This window comes from Chaetodon trifascialis, chromosome 13, assembly GCF_039877785.1.
Source record: "Chaetodon trifascialis isolate fChaTrf1 chromosome 13, fChaTrf1.hap1, whole genome shotgun sequence".
NCBI classification, from domain to species: Eukaryota; Metazoa; Chordata; class Actinopteri; order Chaetodontiformes; family Chaetodontidae; genus Chaetodon; species Chaetodon trifascialis.
In genome coordinates this window covers 7,277,911-7,302,279 of record NC_092068.1, presented here as the reverse complement: position 1 = coordinate 7,302,279, position 24,369 = coordinate 7,277,911, and the positions used below count along the sequence as shown (strand labels likewise).

General features: G+C 41.9%; 1 protein-coding gene across 1 annotated transcript in view; it reads right to left on the bottom strand.

Annotated features, from left to right (window-relative positions):
• Positions 1-24,369, bottom strand: part of LOC139341535 (adhesion G protein-coupled receptor A3) — a 154,071-nt gene that overhangs the window by 107,839 nt on the left and 21,863 nt on the right. The window contains exons 3-7 of the mRNA XM_070978090.1: positions 18,962-19,033; positions 16,207-16,278; positions 15,967-16,038; positions 15,399-15,562; positions 8,764-8,977 (exon numbers count right to left, since the gene is read on the bottom strand). Of these exons, the coding sequence (XP_070834191.1) occupies positions 8,764-8,977; positions 15,399-15,562; positions 15,967-16,038; positions 16,207-16,278; positions 18,962-19,033 (594 nt within the window). The remainder of the gene's footprint in view (positions 1-8,763; positions 8,978-15,398; positions 15,563-15,966; positions 16,039-16,206; positions 16,279-18,961; positions 19,034-24,369) is intronic.

Here is a 24,369-nt window from a genome sequence, read left to right as displayed (position 1 = left end):
GATTTTACTCCTCATGAAAAAAAAGGAGAAAAGCCAGTGGAAATTGCTAAGCAACGGGCATTATCACCATGGAAATGCTACCTCCTTGAGAAATGCCAACTGTTTAATTTCCAAATGCAATCCAGTTGTAGGCAAATACACACTTTACTGTTTGTCTACTTAAGGATCTAATGCCTTTTTTGTGATTTAATTAAGCTGTCTGTGTTCATAATACTAGACACAGCATACCCACACAATGCTGTATGAAGTTTTTAAATGCGACTTGGGGAACAATGCTTCGAAAATGGAAATGTGTGACAGTTGACATTAAAATTAGAAGTGACAGGCTGGACAAGAAACTGAAATCTTTCCGAGTAAAGATGATTAGCAGCTGAGCGGCTGTGATGTGGAGAAGCTGTAATCCCAGAAAATGTTTCTCGGAGGGTGTGAGAGAAATATTTATTCAGAAACATTAAATGCCTTCATTTTGTCCCCTCTCTCCACCCCCCTTTTCTATTTCAATATATTTACTACTAGTACAATAATTTTAGGCCTGCTCCTGCCCATGCATGTACTGGGTGAAACACCATCACAGGACACATTAACACAAACGCCTTCACACCTGCTGGCAGTTTCCAGTTCACCTGACCTGCATGTGCTCGGAATACGAAAGAGAATGGGAGCGCCCAACCCACATGAACACAAGAAGAGCATCTAAAAGAGGACTGCATTGCATTCTGGTCTATTGAGGGCAAAAATTGCCATCCTTGCCTCCTCCTCTGCCAAATAGGACTTTGCTTCTGATTCTTTAATTCTGACATGCAAACACGACCTTCGCCAAAAACAAATTTGACAAATCTCCACTGTAGTTGTGTTGCATTATCTTGACGTAATGCCATGTTGGATGCATTCGGCAAGCTATTCATGACAACAACAAGACAAAGAGTATGCAGACGTGGTAGCAGCTTTGAGGGGATGTACTTAATCACAGCGGTGCTTTGAGCATGCTAATATGCTCACAATGACAATGCTAACAGGCTGCTGTGATATTTGCATGCCAGCATTTGCTAATTAGCCAAAAACACAAATCCTCCAAGGGAGATGGGTATGCCATCAGTTTTGTAGGTATTTGGTCAGACACCAAAGTATTACAGAAATTAATTCTTTAACCTTATGAGGGCACTCAATTAAAAGTCACTACAATTTATTATGAGGGGAACAAATTTAATGGCAATTCATCAAATAGTTGTGGAGATATTTCACTCAGAGCCTAAAATGTCAACCTCATGGTAGTGCAAGAGGAAAAAAGGCAGGGGATCACCAAAATCAGTGGGATTCATCCTCTGGGAACAATGCAATCTACCGTTTCAATGTTTCAGTCTGGGCCAAAGTGGCAGACTGATGCAGAGAATGAGCGACGCTGCCATCCCTGAAGCCACAATGCTAACATGGCTGAACATTAGAACGTACTGGGAACGGCACTGCCATGTAACTTAAATATAGAGCTGACAGTCGTAGTGAAGTAACTACTGTAATCACTACAATTGGAAAGCATTCATGTACATTTCTCTTTTGATAAATTAAGTAAGAATTAAGGTTAAAATTGTCTGATCTGTTTTCAATACATGACAAAAAAAAATACTAATGCCAACAAATGAAAGTAAATATGACCCTTGAATGAAGTCTGTCAGTGAAAGGCCTTCAGTCTATAAGCTTACACCAAATACGTTTCTGAATCTCCCAGAGAGGTGACTGTGTATGCAGAAACATTTCCAACTGAAAACACTGTGCTCTGGTTTGCACTTGACTCGACTCCACTGCTGTTTGTTTTGTAAGTGAAGACCAGCGGATATCAGAAAATGCTGTGAACATCCACTGTACTGACCAGACCTGTGACTTTGCTCCAATGACTTTCTGTGGGCGAGTTATGAAAATGAATAAAATAAGTCCTGATTTCATCTTCTGTGTTCCACTAAAGCTCTCTTTTCTGATTGCTTTTCTAAAAGGCCCTAAATCAGATTTGAACGCTTGACTGAGATGATGACATTCTGGGCGAGAGAAGGAGTGTGAGTGTGTGTGTGTGTGTGTGTGTGTGTGTGTGTGTGTGTGTGTGTGTGTGTGTGTGTGTGTGTGTGTGTGTGTGTGTGTGTGTGTGACTGTCTGTGAGCACATGTGAGGGTTTCTGCATGCCTTTAAGTACATTTTCAGTTGTCCGGAAAGCTCTTATGGGCATTTTTAGATAGTTTAGAAGGATTTTTGCACCAATCATTTAATAGTTTGGACTGAAGGATTGTCATTGAGACAAATTTTTGCAAACTTTTCACAACAATCTTGCTCCCACTGCGATGATGTCTGTAGACCCAAACATGTAGTTTAAGATGAGATTCTAAACCTTACACTCAACATCACTCACTCTCCCTCTTGGCCTCTTTCTCCACCTCCCTCTTTAAAACAACATCCTCCCTCTTCCACTGGACATAAGTTGAGTTTAAAGTGTGGATGGGCCTTAAATCGAAACCCTCTGGGCTCAGTCCAGCTATCTCTACAGTGCAACAGTTACATAACAAGCCACAATGAGGACGTGTGCCATCTGCAAACCTAATCTAAACGGATAATATAGCTAGCATATTGGGAGGAATGGAAGGAGAAAGTTGAAGACTGCATATTGATTTAGTAATACAGAACTTAAGAAATCTGAGCATTCATTCATTCTTTCCTCTAGATTAAAAAAAACAAAACAAAAAAAAAACAAGAAGATCATTTGCACAGGATTACCAGTGGAAATCTGTTTTCACAAAAAAATACAATAAAATTTAAAAAATGTGTGCTTAGGCAGCGTGCTAGAGGGAGCTATAACTGTCTGGCTGCTGTTTCTCCCATTGTTCATTGTTGATCTGGTCCAATATCAGCCCCTTGTCCCATAGTAACCCTCTGTGCACTGGAATCACAAATGGGACTTTGAAATGTCAAAATAAGTCTTCTTATTTCCTGCCTTTGCTGGCACATTGCTGCATATCTCACCACATCACCACTACGTATATATTAGTGGAATAGAGTGACACCAAGAAAATGGGGGCACACTCATTGAAAAACGCACTACCAGAAGTCAAAACCTCCACAGGTTACCTTTACATAAACTGCTGTTCACTTTGTATTGTGTCCTAGCCTCATATTGAAAATGCATCATCGACCATGACAGCCTCGTCAGAGAACAGGGGCTGGTGGAGTTAGCCACTGATCACACAAACAGGACAGAGAGGAGAGACCACCTGTGACATGCAACAGTAACGTTAGCGCCTCTGATGCTGCTCACTCGTGGCACTGCTGTTAGCATTACTAAAGAGACGCCAGCAACTGGAGCTGCTATGAGCAGGACTCCATTTCCTGTCATTAAAGATGTAACCTTTTGTCGACATTTACTTTGGTGTCTGCCTGGGTTACTTGTTTGTCGAGATATGAGCGGGGCAGTTTTTTTTGTTGTTGTTTGTTGCTATTCTCTCACATTTTTCTCGATGTCAGTTTTCCAGAGTCGACTGCTGTCTGCTTCTGCATCTGCATCGTCTGTCCACACTTGTGTCTTATGTTATGTTTTCTGAATTAAAAAGCACTGCAGTTGTTACTCTTATTGTCTCACTTCTGAATCACGAGGAGTGATTGTAGTAGGCATATGATACTTGAGATAGACTTTGAAATGCCACATGCCCACACAGAGCCTTGTTTATTAATGTATGGACTGCAAATTCAACAGCCGCACTACTGAATAATCAAGGCCCCGGACCCTGCGAGAAAAGTGAATGTAGGCAATTAACAGTATGCTCATAATTTGGCACTTTGTGGATGAACTCTCATCACCTTGCTAGTCACTAAAGGGACCCCCAGGTGTGTAGACAGATTTTGAGATTATTATCGTTGTTAAATTAAAGTGGCCTGGTTTGAGCAGAACACTTTGTATTCAAAAAAGGTGGTCAAGAGTCATTAAACTTTATCAGTCATTTATTAATATTTTACGAGAACGTTCACATAATTAATTCTGACTGGAAGAATAGATGTCCTTGTACACTACATAAAACAGTGGTGATGAAGATGTAATGATGAGGGTGGTGGGGTTGGTGTGTGCTTGCAATTGTGTGATCACATGCATGCAGGTGTGTGTGTGAGAGAGACTGAGCTGCTGCACCTCCTCATGAATAGTCTGCAGAGGGGACAGTTACATCATCGCTGAACATGGGCCAACTGTCTGAATGCTGGGAAATACACAGGGAAATACCCCCCAACACCCACCCACCCCAACACACCCAACTGCCCGCCTCTCCTCTCCCTCTGCTACTCCCTCCCTGCCTCACAACGGAAAACTTCACCACTGAAGGCGAATTCTGCTGCAGCCTGATCACAAACGTCCCCGGTGAACCGCTGCGCCCAGACAAAACAAGGAGAGCGGAGAAAATCGTCCAACAGCCCGTCCAGCTTTCAGGAAAAGGTTGTCCTCACATAATAAACATACGAAGAAATCACCCAGTATGTGAGCAGCAGTAGGACAGGGGCACACATAAGCCATACACAAAGCACTGACCTACATCCACAGTAACACTGCACCATTGTGGAGCAGCTCCCCAAGGACTCATTAGGAACATTTATGCTTGCGGGCTGATATTTAACAATTTGTTTTACATAATGTTGCTTATGAGACTGTAAACTTTCAATCTGTCCCCTTCACCCAACAAATGTTCCAGAGCTGGGACATTTTCATGCAGGCTTGCTGATCACAGTGTGTGAATTTGTGTTTTATCACAGCTTATGGGGGCGTTACAAATGAGCACTTTTGAGCCTACGTCTGTTTACTGTGTTCTTGAATACTTCGATGCCAAGAAGAGCAATACATTGTCTGTATAAACATATATGCAGGTGCACATGTATATGTTCAATATGTACACACACATACACACAGAGGGCCGTAACTCACCCTGACATAATATACATATTCCTGTGGCAGCAGCATCCATCAATTAGCACCTTGTCTTAATACACGCTTTCCATTACTCTACATTATGTAGGCCACCAATAATCAACACTTAAACACTTAAACTTCATCTGATATAACCAAGAACTTTTATTCTTCTTTATTGACTGAAACTGGCGAGTAGTTAAGTGATGATCCCAGAGGTAAAACTGCATGTGGGGATATGATCAAATTTGGTCTCCTTAGCAACAGATGCTGCACAAAAGCTTGTAAACAGTCCGCCAGATTCAAGAGAGAAAATGAGTCACGGCAACAAAAAAGTGCAACAGATTCAGGGATTTAGAGAAAACATGGTAGAATGCACTAAAAGAGGAAAAAAAATGTTTTTTGGAAGCAGGAGCAGAGAGTTATACATATGAAAAAAAAAAGAAAGAGAGGGATCCCAAACAGAAACACAAAGCGAGACACAGGGAGAGACACTTTCCCTTTTCAGCAACATTTCCAAACCAGCCTCTTCATATTGTGCAAGATTAGCCTGATTAAAAATGGAAAAGATTAAGAACGATACATCCAAAGTGTCTGCGGTAGCTAGCTACAGGGCTCTAAAATGTTTGATTAATGAAACATGAATCACAGGCTGGTCCCACTGCTGCCGCTAGCATAGCTAATACTGGGAGTTTGGCTTGACACCATTACTCAGCAGGAGTCTGGCCCACATCGCAGAATCATCAGGCCTCATGGGGCCTGGTTTTTTGCTGCTGCTCACTGTGAGCAATGTAAACGGATCAGCTTATCGGCCCACCTGTGCCAGCAAATAAGAGGCTATAATGACACAGCACAGTGTGAAAGTGGGAGAGAGCTGAAAGACACAGAAATACAAAGCAAAACAAATGTTACAAAACACATTCCATAACGTTATGCCTGTTTCAGTAAGGAAAAGATCGTGTCATTTTTTTCAATGTCTACACTGGCCGCTTGCCTGATGCAGCCTAAAGCAGGAAAAGCAGAATTTAGCTGAGAAAATAACTGGGTTCACCTTCAAAGAGGTCACTTCACTGAGGCTTTGGCATCTCCGCTCGCATTGCTGCAACACTGTGCGACAAATCCAGAAGAGGGCTTAAAACCATGCGCTAAATCCTGTGTATTCAGTCTTTCCCCTCTGATGGGGCATGCAGGGTGAGGCTGACTGACTCAGAGCACGTTTATCCAAGGTGAACGACATCAACACGGGCCATAATGACTAATATATTGTCCGCCGCGGCTAAACGAGCATCGACAGCGTCTGGCATGTCAAAGGCCAGAACATTAGTTGCCTTTTTTTTTTTGACTTAACGAGTGCTGAACCAGTGAAGTCACAGGACTTTAATTTCCCCCACACGTCTCTCTCAACGCTGCAATTTAAGATACAGCTCAGGGCGAAGGGTGAAGTTCAGCCCAGACACAGCAGATTGTTTTTGTTGGACCGAGCTCTGTTACACACTCATCAGCTATGGAAATGATGTCTGCTCCTTGCAGGTTTTTAACAAAAGAGAGACATTTTAGGTGCCAAGAGCAACATGACCTGAATGGGTTTCATTTGGGGGAGAAAATCGCATTATTTGTGTACAGAAGAGGAGAGCAGTGGGCAATTGTGAGGTGGGCCCTGATCAGAATGGAACGAGAAATTCATCACGTTCTGTTGGGACACGGAGCTGGAAAAGTAGAGTCAAGATTCTGGAGGGCTTGTTTTTGAGGAGGGGGGGATGGGGAGCTAGAACTGACAGACATCACCAGCCAGTACACAGCCAACACAGAGGGTCAGTGTCAGACAGGATCCTCCCTACAACGAGGCCTTAGAAGGAAAAACAAGGATTTCCTCTCTGATGGGCTTCAAAGACTTTCAACCTCAGTGCCACTAAGTTGCATGATATTTGTGCGTTTTACTGTGTGTTTATTGATAATCAGTGTTGGAAGTGGTGTTCATACCGTTGACTTCAAGCTACTCTGTGCGGAAATGTATTGATTATAGCATCATTTGGTGAAAGTGTTTGTGAAAGTCTGTCTGTTGATGCCGTGGTGTCTTTTTTTGATACCAGTCAGAAGAAAGAAAAATAATTCAAAATAAAAGCCCTGCAACTTTCACAAAAGAGAACAAGACAACATTCATTATTAGGACCATATAAAGTTGATATGACAAATGTGTTAGCAAACAATAGCACTGTCATTCATTTTCAGTTGTGTTTGTATCAACACAACGTCCAATATTTCTTTTTACTTTGTTAGCACTGTGGATAATTCTCTGTTGGTTAGACCTCTTTCTACTCACACTTTTGATCCATTGTTAAAGTAATAATATGGATTAGTGCAGCTTAAAGTAAGTACAGTATTATCAAGAAAATGCCAAATCAACAAAAGCACCCTTTACAGCGTTACATTATTATAAATGTACAATGTATATTATATTATATTATATTATATTATATTATATTATATTATATTATATTATATTATATTATATTATATTATTCATGTCTTGTTGCTTATGCTGTGATGTGTAAACAGCATTTTACTGTTGTAGCTGTCGAGCAAATGTTCCCGTTTCAATGCTTTTACAGAGCTGAATGTATGCTCTAGCAGCTATTGCTGTAAAAATGATGAATTAATATTTATCTTTGAAATGTATTGAGCTATAAGTATAAAGTAGCATAAAAGTTTATTGAAGTGCAAGTCAATAAATTTGAACTTAAGCACAGTAAGTCTCCACGTTGTTGGTAATATTAGGCAATGAGGAGTGAATGACATTGAGTGGTGAAAGTATTGCATTGACCCTTATTGATGAATACCTCAATAAAAACAAACCATGCCAAGAAACATCACTCCTGAGACACAAAGACAGTAAAAGTTGTCTCTCTACCCTATAATCCAATTATTCAAGGCAGTGCATTCACCATAGGGATCACTGAGAATGTCAAACAGTGAGCTGGTACATAATGAAAAGAAAAAATATTGACTATTTGCGGCGTTTGCAGTCAGGGGAATGGTGTACCTTTCCTGATACGGAGCGGAAAAGCAGCTGGCATTCCTGTTGCCAAATAAACCGCAAAACAAGAGGCGTTCTGGCCCTGTTGACACAGGAATACATATTTCTGTCAGCACTCCATCAATATTTATGTTAGAGAGGTCGAGTCAGAACAGGCAGCAGTTAAAGTAATCAACAGCAATGTGCTCCTGCATCTGAGCCCTGTTGCCACAGCATTACGTCAAATGCATTTACTGTAGCACACACACATGCACACCCATGCACGCCGCAGACCACCACCAAAACAAAGGCAGGAAGAGGATGGAGGCTCGCGGCAGCGTCTTCTATCAGAAAAATGTGCGAAGCCAGTGCTGCCAGTCTACTTTATCGCCGCAATTATGATTCAGCATCTGTTCCTCTTAGCGTGTGATCAGCTTGCGCTCTGCCGGCGCAGAGGGAGCGGCTGGACGGCCAACCTCTGGAGACGAGCCGCAGATTGCTCAGAGGTGTTGGCATGCTGCCAAGCCAATTCTGTCCTGTCCTTTCGGATCCTTATCAAGGGCTCCAATAACAAAAGGTAAATCACAGCTCCAATGGGTGAGTGAGAGATGGGGTGTGTGAATGGACATGTGACTCTACAGATGTGCATGTTGAATGTAGCAGCTTATCTGAGTGTGTTTTTTAACTTCATCTGCATGGGTGGACTTCATCTTGGAAGTGTGTGTATGTGAGTCAGTGCAACAGGCCAGTCAACAGCTAATCAGCTCTTAGCTCACACTCCCTCACCCCCTCCCTCCTCACCTCCCCCTCCTCTCTCCTCTGCGTGTACCTGGTCAGGAGGCAGCAGTCGTGAAGCAGGGTTTCCTCGACGTAGACGCCCCGGTCCTCCTGTGTGGTCACGATGTGGCCGTTGTGACGCCACCACAGCTCCACCGACTGGTCCAGGTAGGAGGCGGTGCACTGCAGGGGTAGACGGTCTCCACGAAAAACCAGCTGTCTCTGAGAGGGGATGAGCTGGAAGAGGGGCATCTCCAGAGGTCCATCTGGAAGATGAGGAGAGGATAAAACAGGAAGGTCAGCTTGTAAACCTTCCCATCCCCCTTCCAGAGGAGGGATGGCAGAGGAAGAGAGCGAAAGGTTATTCTTCCATCCCTTGAGAGAAAAAGGTAGAGGCAGAATGGATGTGTTAGGGGTTCCACGTTGAGTGTTCAGGATTTGCCAGCAGTCTTAATATTTAAGAATGCAGAATTATTGATATCAGCTCATATCAACCCTGCATACATGAGCACATCACATGCGCATGCCCCCAAAATACTGTCAACACACACACACATTCTGTCAAGGTCACACTCCTCCCCCCGTCGTTCCCACATGTAGCTGCTGTTGCTGTGTGAGATGAACAGCAGCTGATAAAGGAGAACAGCCTTGAGCGCTCCCCTGGACTCTCCTTGACTCCTTACATGTTCACAATGGAAGCCTGCCGCAACACCAGTGATAGGATTACTTACCTAGCAGCTGGCTAAGTCCTCAAGCCTTTTTGTCAGAGAATAAGGCTGTGATAAAGATGAGATTAGAAGATGGGGGAGAGTGTTAAGTCCAGTGCTGGAATATAGGAGTGGGTTTGATTTTTATAGAAATCTGATCTGACTGATCTAATCACACTGCAGATAAAGTATGGACAATGGAATGTCTCTAATCATGATGAACCCGTGGAGATGTATCAGTGCTGCCTGGTCTGGCGAGAATGGACTGGTCATGTGTTTGCTTGTTTGTTTTTTAATATTCAGGATTAGTGCCTTACCAGCTCACCGTGCCACCCTGGGTATTCATTTGGAGTGTGTTCGTTCGTACAAGACATTTTCTTGGACATGCTCCAAAGAGCAGCGTAAGCAAGCGCCTTGCCTTTGCTTGTATTCCAATCAATTGTGGATGTTGCTGCTGACAGGCAATCCGATACATGGGTCATAAAGTCTTTTACTGCGCCGTGCATTGCTTGGAAAGAAAAAAACTGAAAGATTCATGTCATATGATGTGCCTACAGCGCACAACTTATCATTTTCCTTGAGCAGAAGAGTAGTTAGCATGACTACTTATGGTAATACATAACCCACTAAACAACCATGGCTATCAACACATGCAGAGCATTGACCTCGATTTTCTACATAAGTAATTCATAATCATAGGTCCATGATCAAAAGTGCCCTGCTTCAAGAGTAACATTAAAAATCTGACACGAATATTGGATTTTTCATGATGACATCTCTGTGTAATTACTGGAGCTGACCCTGTTAGAGCGTTAAGACTCCATGATAGTCCTCAGCAACAGTAGCTGTGGCTTTGTTATCTCCTGCGGGTGACACACAGCAGACACAGCATGAGGGCCATCGACTGTTGACTTGGCTGATGCTGATACTGTTGAAACAATGCTTTGAGCCAAGGATCAAAGTGTGGCTGCTTGCCTTCACCCGCTGGACACTGCCAGAGCAAAATGCAATTATTGGTGGCGTGTGTGAGTGTGTGTGGAGGAGGAGAGGAGGAGATGCAGGGACAGAGACACGGTGATACGTACGCCTGTATGTCACATAGAGCGTGACAATGAGGGTACGTTAGCGGTGTGGCTCAGCATGTGGAACAAACACTGATGCACCCTGACCACCAGGGCTTTGTATAGACTTTTACAGGGTTCGACCAGCAAATTCCTTAAATTCCTTCAAATTGTTAATGAAATTAAAACTCATTTTGATAATAAATTATGGATTTTTTTTATTGGCAGAGGCGGAGTCTGCCATTATCACACTGGCTTCCGACTGCCTTCACACTTATGAAGGGCTTACAGGAAAAAGATCCAGGTAATCCAACATGTTTCTATCTAACTGATAACAGCCTCACTGTTTACCCCCTTCACACCAAGAGCTGTATTAAGTCACCGCTTATGCAACTGGTACATCCTACTGTTGATGCTTTACAATAAATGTGTTCAGCTGGCCGAACAGAGGGAGGCTTTGGTTGTGAAGCAGCCACAGGAAATGCAACATGTTTGTTACAGTGGGTGGGCCCGTCTGCGATTCGCTATCAAATAAGAGTCTGCAAACTGTTGTTTTGGGCTTTTTGTCAAATTCAAATTAATAAATGAATTAAAGGTAATCATTTTATTCATTTATTCTGTCTGAATGATGAACTGCTGACTGAATTTTAAACATCAGAACAAAGACATTTCACTTTGTGTTATTTGATTTTCTCAGTTGTATGTCTATCATGCTCCACCTCACACTTCGTTTTCTGCTTTGATGCTTACACATGTTTAACATTACGTGGACTCACTGTGTCACCTAAAAACTGCACATCCAACCCTGAGAGAGACAACAGGAGCTGTGATTGGCCAGCTTCTTTAACTGACCAGCTGTGTCAGTGGGAGTTAAGGCAACCCCCTACTGCTGCATCATTTAAATGCAAATTCAATTCATCAATTTTTAAAATCACTTTAAATCTATCAATTTATTAATCAAATCTAATTGTAAAAGTCTAGTCTCTTGTTCGCTCACTGGCAAACGCCAGGCTCCATATGTCTCAGCACTTGTTAGCTTTACAAAGTTATTGATGTAACTGTCATGATTTTGAAGTCTTCTAACAACTGAGAGCTTTTTGTACAAATGATGTCAGACAGGGACAGAACACTATATGTGATACATGACAGATATTTCCTTTCCTTGTTTAGTTCCACAGTGAAAGGCTTGGCTTTTCAATTCTGATTTTTATCCTGACCAAAACTATTTGGGGAAAAAAAAAACGAGCAGACACTCTCATTCTCAGACTGATGCTCCCATGCCCGGTTCAATAGTAGCTTCATTATCACTTTCTCAAAGCAACTGATTTTAAAGGAGGTGTGTGACTGAACTTCAAAGACCTATATGACAGACTCTATTGAGTTATATTTCATGATATTTTTCTAGCATGAAATCATTAGAGGCAAGCCACAGGCTGAAAGACATGGGCCTGCATGTGAAACTTAATTTAATGACATGATGCCCATAAAGAGCAATTGCACTGCTGTGTCATCATGCAATAAATACTGCTTTAGAAAGCAGAGGCTTGTCCTGCAGTGCATAACATGTCATGTTAGCTCTGTCTGTGCTGTGGCTCTCATCCCAGCAGTTTTAAAGAACCAGAGGGCCGTGGCTAGATGAGTCCAACAGACGCCTGCCCTGACCTCAACACAGGAAGCACCTGATCCTGGCAGGAAGCTGCACACACTCCTTCGTTCCCCCTCATTTGCAGGCAGTACACGACCTGTATCTGAATAGGGACGGGGCGCATTGCTGGAATGTATGGTGCAGACATCTGCTAGCCATCACGCTGGAGCTGCTGGAGAAAGAAACAGATGCATCTTCTGTGACACGTCTTCATAAAAACAATGAGGGAAAACCTCAGAGGGGAAACACTAATATTTCCAACGGTATGTGAGTGTGGAAGAGGGATATTTTCATGCAATCCCATCATTTTTCTTGATAACAAAAGCCTAGCATCAGGTGCTGAGTAAAATCCCTTCCACACAGCCTTAGCGGCTTCACGGCTATATGACCTTCTCTTACAAAATGAAGCCATATGAAAAAACAACCATCAAATAACATTAAAAACATGCTTGTTAGAGCACCACACTGTAACCAATTGAAAATTGCTTGTTGCCAAGTGAATGAATACAGTATTGTAAGATGGAGTTGTGCTGTGGAGAGGCGGATGGATCCAAGCATGGCGAGAGCAGGGAGCCCAGAATGTTGTCATTGTTAATCCCATAATGGATGCTTTAGGGCTGGAAAAGAACGCTCCTCGTCCTGCTTCTGGATACCACTCATGGCTCTTTGTCTGTGCACTGCGCAGAATTACCCTGTAATTGCTTTGGATTGTTCTGTGTCAATGAAAAACACATACAATTAGGATTACATAGAGTGAATGTCTGCGGTGCAGACGTCTCAGGATGATGCTGTCTCTATATGCAAAAACACAAACTGGAGGGGGGAGAAGACGTACATGCTGCAGGCTCAGCCACATTTTTCCTCATTAGTTTCCTGCAAACTGTGTCACATCATGCATACAGCGCATCTTCATGTAATCTCCCTTCGCTTCACACATGCACACACGCACAAACACACACATACACAGCCCACTACCAACCAGTGGTTTTCTCATTCCAGAGTAATATCCCCCGCGCGAACCAGATGTAAGGAGAAGAGGAGGATGATTCTATCACATATGAGATACAATTCCCCTGTGGACTGCAGCACGAGCAGGGAGAACCCAACAGAGGCAAGATGGGGAGGGAGGCAGGTGGAGATTGCCTGTCTGTAAGCAGTCTTTCAGAAAAGAAGAAAGTAGAGTCTTGGATTTCTTTGCTGTAGCTAACAGCTTCCAGTTGGTAAAGAGGCCATTTTGTTCTGCTTAAAAACTGATGCAGCCACGGCTGAGAGACACTACTGTCTTATGTTTTCAGACTCATTTAGTCTTAAAAGATTGAACAGTTCGTTTTGCAAATTGTGTGCATATTAAAACTGCTTTTCCACAAATGTGTCAGCCTCTTGAAAGAAAACATAACGAGCACAAGCATTTTAAAAATCAAACAAGGACGAATGAGTTTGAGTATTACAATGTGTGTTCTCCCTTTTATTCTCCGTCTTTCCTTCTTTGTTTTCCGACTGCTGCAGGTAAGAGCAAACTCACATCATACTGTGTGGTTTTTCCATGAAGGGAAACTATAATTAAACAGAAGGTTTTGCTGAGCACACCTGATCTTTCCCCCAACTGCTTGCTGCATATTCAGAATTCCACACCTGGCAACTGCCCAGATCAACTCTAGTCTTCTACCACTGACCACTGAGCAACTGCAGTATAATGACCACCAGCTCATGTTATATCCTCTGCTGAAAGCACTTTGACAGAAATCTGAGAGGCAGAGGAGAGCACATCTCATTTATGTTCCCAGCACACACACTCGTCAGCTGATCTGAAGATTTGAACCAGCAACTGCTGAAGCACATGCCCCTTCCTCTGGCTTCTAAGCCTGCTGCTGCCCCCATAACAGGTGGTACATAATAGGGCAAAGACTGTAGACAATGTTGAGACAATTTTTGGCCAGGGGCTTTTTCTCTGGCAATTTTGCACTAAATCATTGCCTTATATTAGGCTTGTCAAACAGTTCGCAGCAGGGGAGAGATAACAGTGGCGAGGGAAACCTATTATCAGAATGAATCTACTTAATCATCTTCTCATTGTGCCAACCACTTGAAAACACAATGATAGTGAAATGAAGCTGTTTTTTGCTAATGAGAAGTCTCAGGAGGCATTCTTTAAGTGTTAAGGTATCTTATGGGAATGTGTCAGAGCTAAGAAACTTAAACCATCAAATCTGGCTTTAAGGCCTGAAACATTTGGTTGTGAAGGGCTGCACTGATATTCACATATGTAGAGGAAAACTTAATGAGTTTTCATCATGTACTCTTACAGGGTTTTCAAGTGAGTAAGCAAACACCAAGCTGAACCTCGCAGCCCTGGTGTTACATAAGTAACAGGATCCACTTCACTTCCTCTCATTCTCTTCAAAAGTAAAGCTAATTATTCCATGACAGCTTAATCCCCTCAGGAGTTGTCATTTATTACAGTACTTTAATTGTCCTGACAATGGCAACATGCTTATCTAGAAAAATCAAGAAAATTCTGCAGCCTCTCTCCTGAACGATAAACAAAACCAAAAAGCATTTATATGCTGTATTCTCTTTTTTCACTTGATAAAATGTGACAATATTTCCCCCCAAAGAAAGTAAACTTTTCAGGCATTTCAGAACAAAAACCTGTTGCTTTTTACTCTGGTCTTCTACTCTAGGATTGATTTACACCTGGGATGCCAGGTAGAGTCGATTAATGAAATCATTAAGAAAAAAGCTAATTATAAAGCCATCTATTCGGCGGCTCTGGATATCATTTCTTATGGTACAAATTCAGCCTGATGGAGGAAAAGATTAAATACTCTGGCAATCATTTTTGCTTAAGTAACATTACATTTACTTCTTTTAGTGACTATTGGTGATGTGATGCTGAGTTTGAGCTATGCTACATGTATCTGGGTAAAGCAAACGTTAGCTCAATAGATATGATTGTAGCTTTGTTACTTTCCTACTGGCAAAAAGGCTAACCCTACAGGCTAGTGCCAGCTCATCAGGTGTAAAGCTAGCAACAAAATACAGTGAACTTCAGGAATGCTAATAATGTGGGTTAATTTTCATTTTTTATTATTTCTACACATTTCTACATGTTTTTATGCGTTTTAATTAGTGCTTTTAAGGTGATTTTAATATTAGTATTGATATTTCTTTTAAATTTAACATCCTTCTGCTTACATCTACATCAGTTTATGGCTTAATAAATGTCACCCAGTGCCCGGTTTGTTAACCTCACAGCATTATAGTAAGTCCTTACCACATCTGAGCTGCTGTTCACGTAGGTTGCGGAACTCCAGTCCGTGGAGGTGGGTGGGAAACACACACACCGTGTCGTTGCCAATCCTCACGGCGCTGCTTCGAGCCCAGAGGAGCAGCCACTTAAGCTGACAGTCACAGAACAAAGTCTCAGTGCTGAAGTGCCTGGTGGGAAAACAAACCAACAGTTACAACCTGTGAGCCTGTTTAACTGGATTTGAGCGACCATTCCTTGACTTCATTCAACTCATACACGCTTGTCACAGCAGACATTTTGGCATGTCATAACAGGGAAAACACAGGTGTAATTGATTCAATTAATGATGGTTTCATTTAATCTGTGTGTGCCACTTCCATGGTGCAGACATTGTACATGCTGAGTCACTGGCAAGTCATCATTAATGTCATTAGTTACACCTGTGCTTTCACGCTAGAATAAGTCAGTGAAAGCTGCCTTTCTTGGCTTTTACCCGTGCTCTTGCAGCCTGGAGTCTAAATGTATTTTTTGAACCACAACTTAAATAACTCTGTCCAGTATTATGTACGCGATGTTTGTGTGTTTGCCTTACAGCACTCTAAGAGCCACGAGGTGTGTGAAGAGTCCCACAGTCAGAGTGGAGAAGATGTTTCCGGATAAATTCCTGTTTGTGGAAAAAAAAAGTATAGGTCAGTCCTCACATGCGTGAAGACCACATCACTGAATTTTGCTATACATTATTAAATCCACATCAAACACAATATTTTGTACAGACAGCGCAAATTAAGCCTGAAGCAGTACAACGCATGTTTTCAATTTAGAGATTACTCACAATTTCGAGAGGTTGCCCAGATCGAGAAACATTTCAGGGGAGAGACAGCCAATCCTGTTGTTGGACAGGTCCCTATAAGGACAAAAATGGTAAAAAGAGAAGAGCATCCTTCAGTTCAAATGGAGAACATCAATTTTACTGATATTGTAGTCAGAACAAAACTTAGAAAGGAATAACCTGCAAAACGGTGTGTTGTGTCTGTTTTCATGCCTTCTTGAAACAGAACTTAAACAGCTGTGACAGCTATGTTAGTAACCAGTACCATCGTCATGCACCTATTCAATTTCCTGGAATATCTGTTCTGACCTTTTGTAACCTTTGACTCCTCATATAACCATGCTGGCACACACACAGCCCTACATACACACACATGCAAATACAGTGGGCTTCCGTATGCGAGTGGCTGAGCGCTGTCGCGTCCGTGGCTCCGTGCCCTTGCACTCTGTAATTAAAGAGCTGCTTTGCTGGAGCAGCTGTGGGAAAATAAGCAGAGCACTCGAGTAATCACCAGTTGGGGAGCACTTAAATTAGCCCTCTGCTGCTCCCCGAGCTTGGCGCACACGCGCCCCGAATCAGCACGGCTAACTCACCGCTTGCATCCCTGCCAGCTCAGATCCCACTAACTATCAGGCTGCAATCATGCCACTCACTCTGAAGCCTATATGTAGAAAGCCAGGATGAGAGTAATTGTCGAGAAAATTACTCGAGTAGAAGAAATCAAAAACAGAAGGAAAAAAACCTTTTTACTTTTTCTGTGGCTAAAATCATTACTTTGTGTATGTTTATGCTGCAAGTCTGTCAGACATTTCAAGTTTTATGTAACTTTGCATATTGTTAATAAAACCCAGAAGAAATAAAGAAGCTTTGTTTCAATTTACATGCATACTGTCCTATTTTTTAACAATGTCCCACAGTTATCTAAAATGTAGATTTCTTCTTCCATACATGTGAGGCTCACTCAGTGTTCAGATGTACAAAAGATGGACAAAATTGTTAGAATAACTCATTTGGAGATATTTACACTTACACATCTAACTTTTGAAAGAGGAAATTATGCCAACTTCCTTTTACAAATGATGATTTATTCATAAATAAGAACACACTCTTCAATAAACTTCCAGGTTTTGCCGTAACAGCCTTACTTGGTTTTGGTATGACCAGTAGTTTATGGTGACTGGGAGACTCTCAACAGACTGCTGCAACCTGAAGGCAAGGCTCACCTGACACTCAAACGTGTCTGTTTGCTAGCTTTCGTTAGCCTTGTGTACTTGTATTTAGAAGAAGGTTTAATTGCATAATACAGCTTTTTTGAATAATTAGTAAAACTCCTTGCAGTAAAGTTTGTTTTTCAACCTGCCATGTTTCTTTATTCTTTTGCCTCTTCTTTTTTTGAACAATGTATAATTATTCAAATATAAAACAATGCTCATGAGAGGAACAAACTACAGATCTGTAGTTTGCTTCAAAGCTTCAAAATAGCTCAAAATAGAACAGCTTTTGAAAACCACATTTAAGGATTGCTAATATTTTTCAGTTTCTGTGCTACAGTTGAATTATGACTGAATTTCCCCTCAGGTTCTTAAATGTGTGAGTCTGTCACGCAGCAAAAAGCAGCTCTGTACAGAAGGTCTGTGGAGAAAAAAACACGATGAAGAGGGCACAGCTCAATGCCACAGAAACAAATAGACCAAGAAGATTCTTTTCTAGAATCAGTTCCAACTGAAATGTGTCGATTTTGAACATTTATTGTTTTTTTTTTTTAAAAAAAAAGTTACGCAACCCTGTTAATCACGCAGCCAGTCAAGGTCGAGCAGCTGCAGATTAGCTCTAGTGGTAACGCTAGCTCGGCTAACCCCCTTGGTCCTGTGACCCTCGCCTTGCAGGTTGTAGCAGTCCATTGGGAGTCACTATGGTGACTAGTGCTAGCAAACATTTTGCAGTGTACCTGTATCAGTGCTGACTTTAGAGCTTTTCTCTGCTTGCGTTACTATTGAACATTTTCACACAGTCTAGTGGGTTGTGTCTTTAAATCACAGGGTCTCAAAGTTTTGAAGACTGACTGCCAATTCAGGAAGCCAGCATATGATTGAGGGCAGCATAAGAAAATCCATGAACTTGTCACAGGATTTGTGATTGGTCTCATCATGGCTTCTAACCATTAAAGTGAGAGTTTAAGTGGACCACAGGTGATTAATATATAATGCATGCATGTCATGTCACATTCAGGGGCTGCACAAAATGCTTCTGAGGGCTGCCATTGGCACTTTAGGAAGCTATGCTTTGAATGGACTGACTCAAGAATGATGGGAAACAGAAGGAAATTCAATGTGCCTGTAGCAAAGGTTACATAGCCTTGCTTTAATACACTAGCCAGCAGCAGATCAGTGATTCCAATCCCCCAAATCTCTGCAGAGAAAGTGAATGACAAATGCTCTCCTTTTATACAACATGATGTGCCCTTTAGCAAAAACATGAAAACCCCCAAACCCCGCAGAGTGTGGTCACACCCAGCAGCTCTCACTTGTGAATGTGTCTATATCAACGTGAAGCAAGGCCTTGCCCTTGCTCTGCATTTCCTGGACAAAAAACATTCAGAAAAGCTTCAAATAGTAGTTTCAGCACTTTTGCCTCATTTAAACAATTCAGTCCTCTCATCACTCTGTACTTTGGACACTCCCACATGTTGTCTCCAAAGGCAGAGAACTTGTCTCTGTGTCCCTTGAAGAAGGGTGTTACAAGGCTTCATCATACTTACAGTCTCCTCAGAGCCAGCAGGCCACGGAAGGCCCCGGGCTCCACTGTACTTAGCAAATTATTCTTCAGGTCCCTGGAGAAGAGACAGAGAGGGAGACAGAGTCAGAGACGACAGTTAAAGTCAGCAATATCTATCTATCTATCTATCTATCTATCTATCTATCTATCTATCTATCTATCTATCTATCTATCTATCTATCTATCTATCTATCTATCTATCTATCTATCTATCTGCTCTCCACACAGACGTTATGTAGGAATTAAGTTTGTGAAAGTGAAATTCACTGAGCTCTTGCTTACTGGCTGGAGAAACCCACGCCTTCCAAGGAAACATGATTAATTCAAAACACAATGAGGATGTTTATATTGTTCACACAGTCAAGTGCAGTTCACAGAATAATAGTTTAAAAGAGAAGGACTCTGCTTTTCAAGCTAGCAGAATCAAGAGAATTGATTGAAGGACAGCTTCAGAATCAAGGATTCAATACATTGAATAAAGGACAGCTTTAACCAATATCACGTCCAGACTGAAGCATTCAAAATGACAGAAATTAAAGTGACACCTTAAGTATTTGTGCTATGTTTTAAATCTATCTTATACTTAAATGTTCACCTTTGTGCATGTATTTTTCAAATGGGGTAATACTGGGGGCACTCATTAGTAAGCTAACTTGCACCTGTTAGCTGGACAGCAGAGACCATTTCCTGCATGCTTAAGACTCAGACCACATCCAGCCAAGAGGCAAAAACACACATGTTGCGGTTTCAGCAAGGCACTCCTTGTCCACCCCCACCGCCCACCCCAAAACCTCTGACGCTACTAAAAATGGATCTCGAAAAAATCTCTCTGGTTTTCTCTGCAGGCCAAAGAAAACTTCCTGAAATTGTGTCCTTGGTTTCCTTTAACTTTGTACTGTGTGTCCAGTGTGATGAGAATGAGAAGAAGGGTAGCGCCTTTTTCCAAATGTGAGCAACAACGTAGCTCAACTCAGTCCAAAACGTATCTTTTTTTTAATTAACAGTGACACAGGCCAGTGCATTGGCAGCCAAGAGAAACAAAACAAGACCGAAGGGACTATCAAAGACAAAGCCACTGTCCCAAAGTGACAATAAAAGTAATGATAGAACTCTTATTTATTTGACACTTGGGACCGTTTGGTAGCAAAATGCCCCCTTTTACTTAATCAAGGCAGAAGATAAATAACTCATCATACTACATTCAATAGAGAATGAAAGATTTCGTATCCATACAGTAATTCAGACTGTCTCTAGAGATTAGAGGCATGGACGTGTACATCACTACTACTGGATGTACTGGATGACAAGCCTCAACTGTGGTTGCTTTGCAGTCACTGGCGCTAATTTGTTCAATGTAAAGCATTAGTTACATATACAGAAGATGAGCCATCATTAGCGGCAGAAAAATGACTCTCATCTCGGGTTAATGATCTGTATCTTGTGTTAAACTGTTCGCCCCATGGTTAAAACACACTTTGTCTGCACCATTAGGACTCCCAAACAACCCTCCCATCAGGTTGTGGCCAGACAAAAGGTCTTGTCTCAAAAAAGGAAGCCCACAAAGCAGAAATGGCACACACCTCCTTCATTTATTCTTCACTTCACAGAAGTTTCCTTTTTCTTGATTTGGTATTTGAATGAAACTGTGCTCTTGGTTTGACCTCAACACCTGAAAAAAAAAACAGCATTCTATTTCTGCTGACTTTTTAAGATCAGAATTATTAATGAAGCTTTCTGTAGACAGGATTCGTCATTCACACAGCGAGGTGTAGCACGCCTTAGGAAGAGCGCTGAAGTTGCCTTCCTGACAGGCTAACCTCCTGGTCCAGTCAGGTTGGCCGGCGGCTACCTCTCATCTCCCTCTCCTCCAAAGTTCTCTTTGATCATGTACAATATACTACAAAAGAAAGGGTGGAGGGTGAAGGTCAGGAGGTCATCCTCTGTGCCTGCAGCACCTCCTTTTATCCAGAACAGTCTTGCTGCTCACTGCTCTGGCATCTCTGAATTTGCTGAATGTTCAGAACTCTCCACTTTATGACTGATGGCCTATCACGGGCCAGAGGTCACTGCTTTGTGAGTCTACATACAGGAAACATACTCCAGTACAAAAAATATCTAGAACGCACATTAAACAACCTAAAGCAGAGACAGTCCTACAGGACACCTTTATGAGAACTCCAATGGCCTGTAGGGGCCCCGAACTTTCATCCTAAAGCAAGAAAATCAATGAACAGAACATTTAAACTGAAATATTAAAAACTGAACATGTACCCTCTGCTAGCTATCACATATTGTTATCTTAAAAGAATTACATTAAGTGCCAACTGTAGCCTTGTTTGTTTCACTGGCTTCCTGTATGAGGTCATTTTTAAAGCCACATAAAACAAACGACGGCATCGGGGGCAACACAGACCTGAGCCAACAAGTATCTGCAAATAAATGTTATGAATTACCGCGGTGTGTTATAAAATGCTGAAGTTCCAGACGGGAGGGGTCTGCTGCACAATACAACAGAATGGATGCCAAAAAGTCTCAACAATCAGAGGAAACGATTTGAAAGTCGATTCAGCATCCCTTTCTGTGATTGCCTGTCTGGCATGATCTGTAATGTCCTCTGTCAGTCGGCTCTACACACTGCTACTCCAAACAGGATGAAACAAACTGAAAGATTTATTTGCAGTGCATACATCAAATTGTGAAGTTTGTATTGGAACCCACCTCTGAAGTGCATCAGAGGCTTCACAGTGTCACAGTGGCCTTTTTTTGGACCCTGGGAAGAATTTAGTATTTACTAATATTTCACTTGCCCTTATTTCATCACTGCCTTTGCATTTAGGAAGGAGCAGCACTGATAAGTTCAAGAGGTCTCCCTGTCTGTTTCCCTCTCCCCCTCTTCTGTATGCACACACACAAACAAGGGCACAGCCATGAGTTCCTAACTGGTCTAGCCTTGGGATCCATATCCCCTGTCTGTCGAAGTCCATACATAAGATAGCTTAAAATCCATCCAGATTTATTTCCATCCATTCTGTTCAGGGTCACAAGGAGCTGGAGTCGGACCAAGTGCACACTGAGTGAGGGTACATCTGGACAGGTCACCAGGATGACCACCTATTGTCTGTTCAGAGCTTTTAGTTTACCTAACCTGCTTGTCTTTGGACTGTGGGAGGACCTGCAAACACTACACAGAAAATTCAGGTGGCATACTAAATCAAACCCGGAGCCTCATTGCTGTGTTAACCACTAAACAAATTAATTCTGAAGCTGCTTTTACACATTAACCTAAAAATAGGCTTATAGGTAAAAAGAAAAGCTTTTTACTTTAAAACATTCCACGTCCCATTTATGATTAGCCACGATATGGAGCGGGAGGGCTGCTACAACATGCGAGGCAAAGACCACATGACTGACCGAGCGTGCGTTTATTGGTTAGGTTGTACTTGCATTGTAGTGTGCAGCAGCAAACATTACTCCAGATTCTTCCATTTATCTTCCTGTGATCCTCTCACAATCCTGTGACCGCAACAATTTATTATGGGACCCTGTACAAAAACACACCGTACCATACATAATACACAACATTATTTCCATATGTGCCACAAAAGGGCAATGCCCCACTCATCACTCTGATGGTCTGAGTTTGTCCTTTTAACAGAAAATAATATAGTTGTATGCTGCCATGTGTACACACTTGCTGTGTACTCACCTCCAGTGTTTCACTTATGAAGGCCTTACAGGGAACAGAGGAAGTTATGAGGCTTTTAATGTAAAACAGATAGAAAGCACGGAATTTGCAGTAAAAGAACACATCAACAATGTTTTAGCACATCAAATGGAGCAAATCAGAAACCAGAGAGTCTTCAATATACAGTATATTAAATATACTGACAGGGGGAATAAAATCTAAGTACTGGCTCTGATGGTAGCCTGCTTCAAAAAAGGTCTCTCTGTTCAGATGAGGTAAACAAAAGTCCTGGCCACTATTTGGGAATTTATGGTACACGCACAAACAAATGATAACTACCTTTGGGGAGACTTGCCCCACATATCCACTGTAGACACAGCTGGAGCAGCTCAAATGAGATGAATGTTTAAACAATAACCATTTTCTACTCCCCCAGCCCTACATGTTTGAAGAGCAGGAGCAGCCCTCAGTATAAACTCCAACATTTGTGGTTAATGTTTGAAAAGCTACTGAAGTGCCTCCCAATTAATTTAAACTGCACTGTATATCTCAGCCTGCTCAATTTCTCCCGAGCCATGTGACCCCGAGGATATCTGTCTGCTCACCATGTGACACTAATGGGCAGATTCCTCCCTGAATCTACTAGATGATTACCACATCACACAATCACACTGATACGGAGGTGTGCACACACATACGCTCAGTGTGAGTCCAAATGCACACACCAACCCTGACCAGACCACACACACGCTCCAGGCACAGCCCCTAGACAGAGCACAGCTTTCTCTTTGATAGCAAACAGTATTTAATCATGCAGAGTCTCATTAAACGGATCTCAATGTTGATGTTATTATCAAAATACCATCAGATTCACAAAAGGTCAAATACTGCATGGAGTACATAAGCAAATAAACTGCAGCGGCCACTTGGGCACTCATCCAAATGGAAAGTGATGCTGCATGACATATTCCATTGTATGCGCACTTAATGAAATGAGACGATGACACACATTCATTAGTATAACTTGTATCATATTTCTCAGTGGCATGTTGGTGTCCTGAGCAGGATGTGTGTATGTAAAGGCACCTTGTTTTCAGTAAACAAGAAGAATCCCAAAGTATCCGATCCGAGGGCTAATAATTAGGTCAGACCAGTGAAGACACACACACACACACACACACACACACACACACACACACACACACACACACACACACACACACACATGCCTTTACTATATTTATACAAGAAAGTGGAGCTTAGAGTCAAAACAACTGGTCAATTGACATTTTACACCAATTTTGGAAACTTGCAAAAATGCCAATTATTTGCTGCTTTTTTCTTTTTTATATTATTGTAAATGGAATATTTGGTGGATTGTGCTGTGCTTGGACAAAACAAAACATTTGAAGACAGCCCCTTGAGTTGTCATAACTTGTGATTGGCATTCTATGAAAAGAGGATTTCTGCAATTAAACATCTCAACGTCTTACTGACTATATTGGCATAAAAATTAGACATTTATTTATCTGATGAACACTGCTAAGTTTCATGATTACTGGCTACTTTTCTTCTGTAGGTTGACATTTGTGGTTTTGAGTGATATGTCTCAACAGCTATTGGATGAACGACCATGACATGTGATAACACATTCATGGTCCCCAAAGAATGAACAGTAATAACTTTGATGACCCCTTAACTTTTCT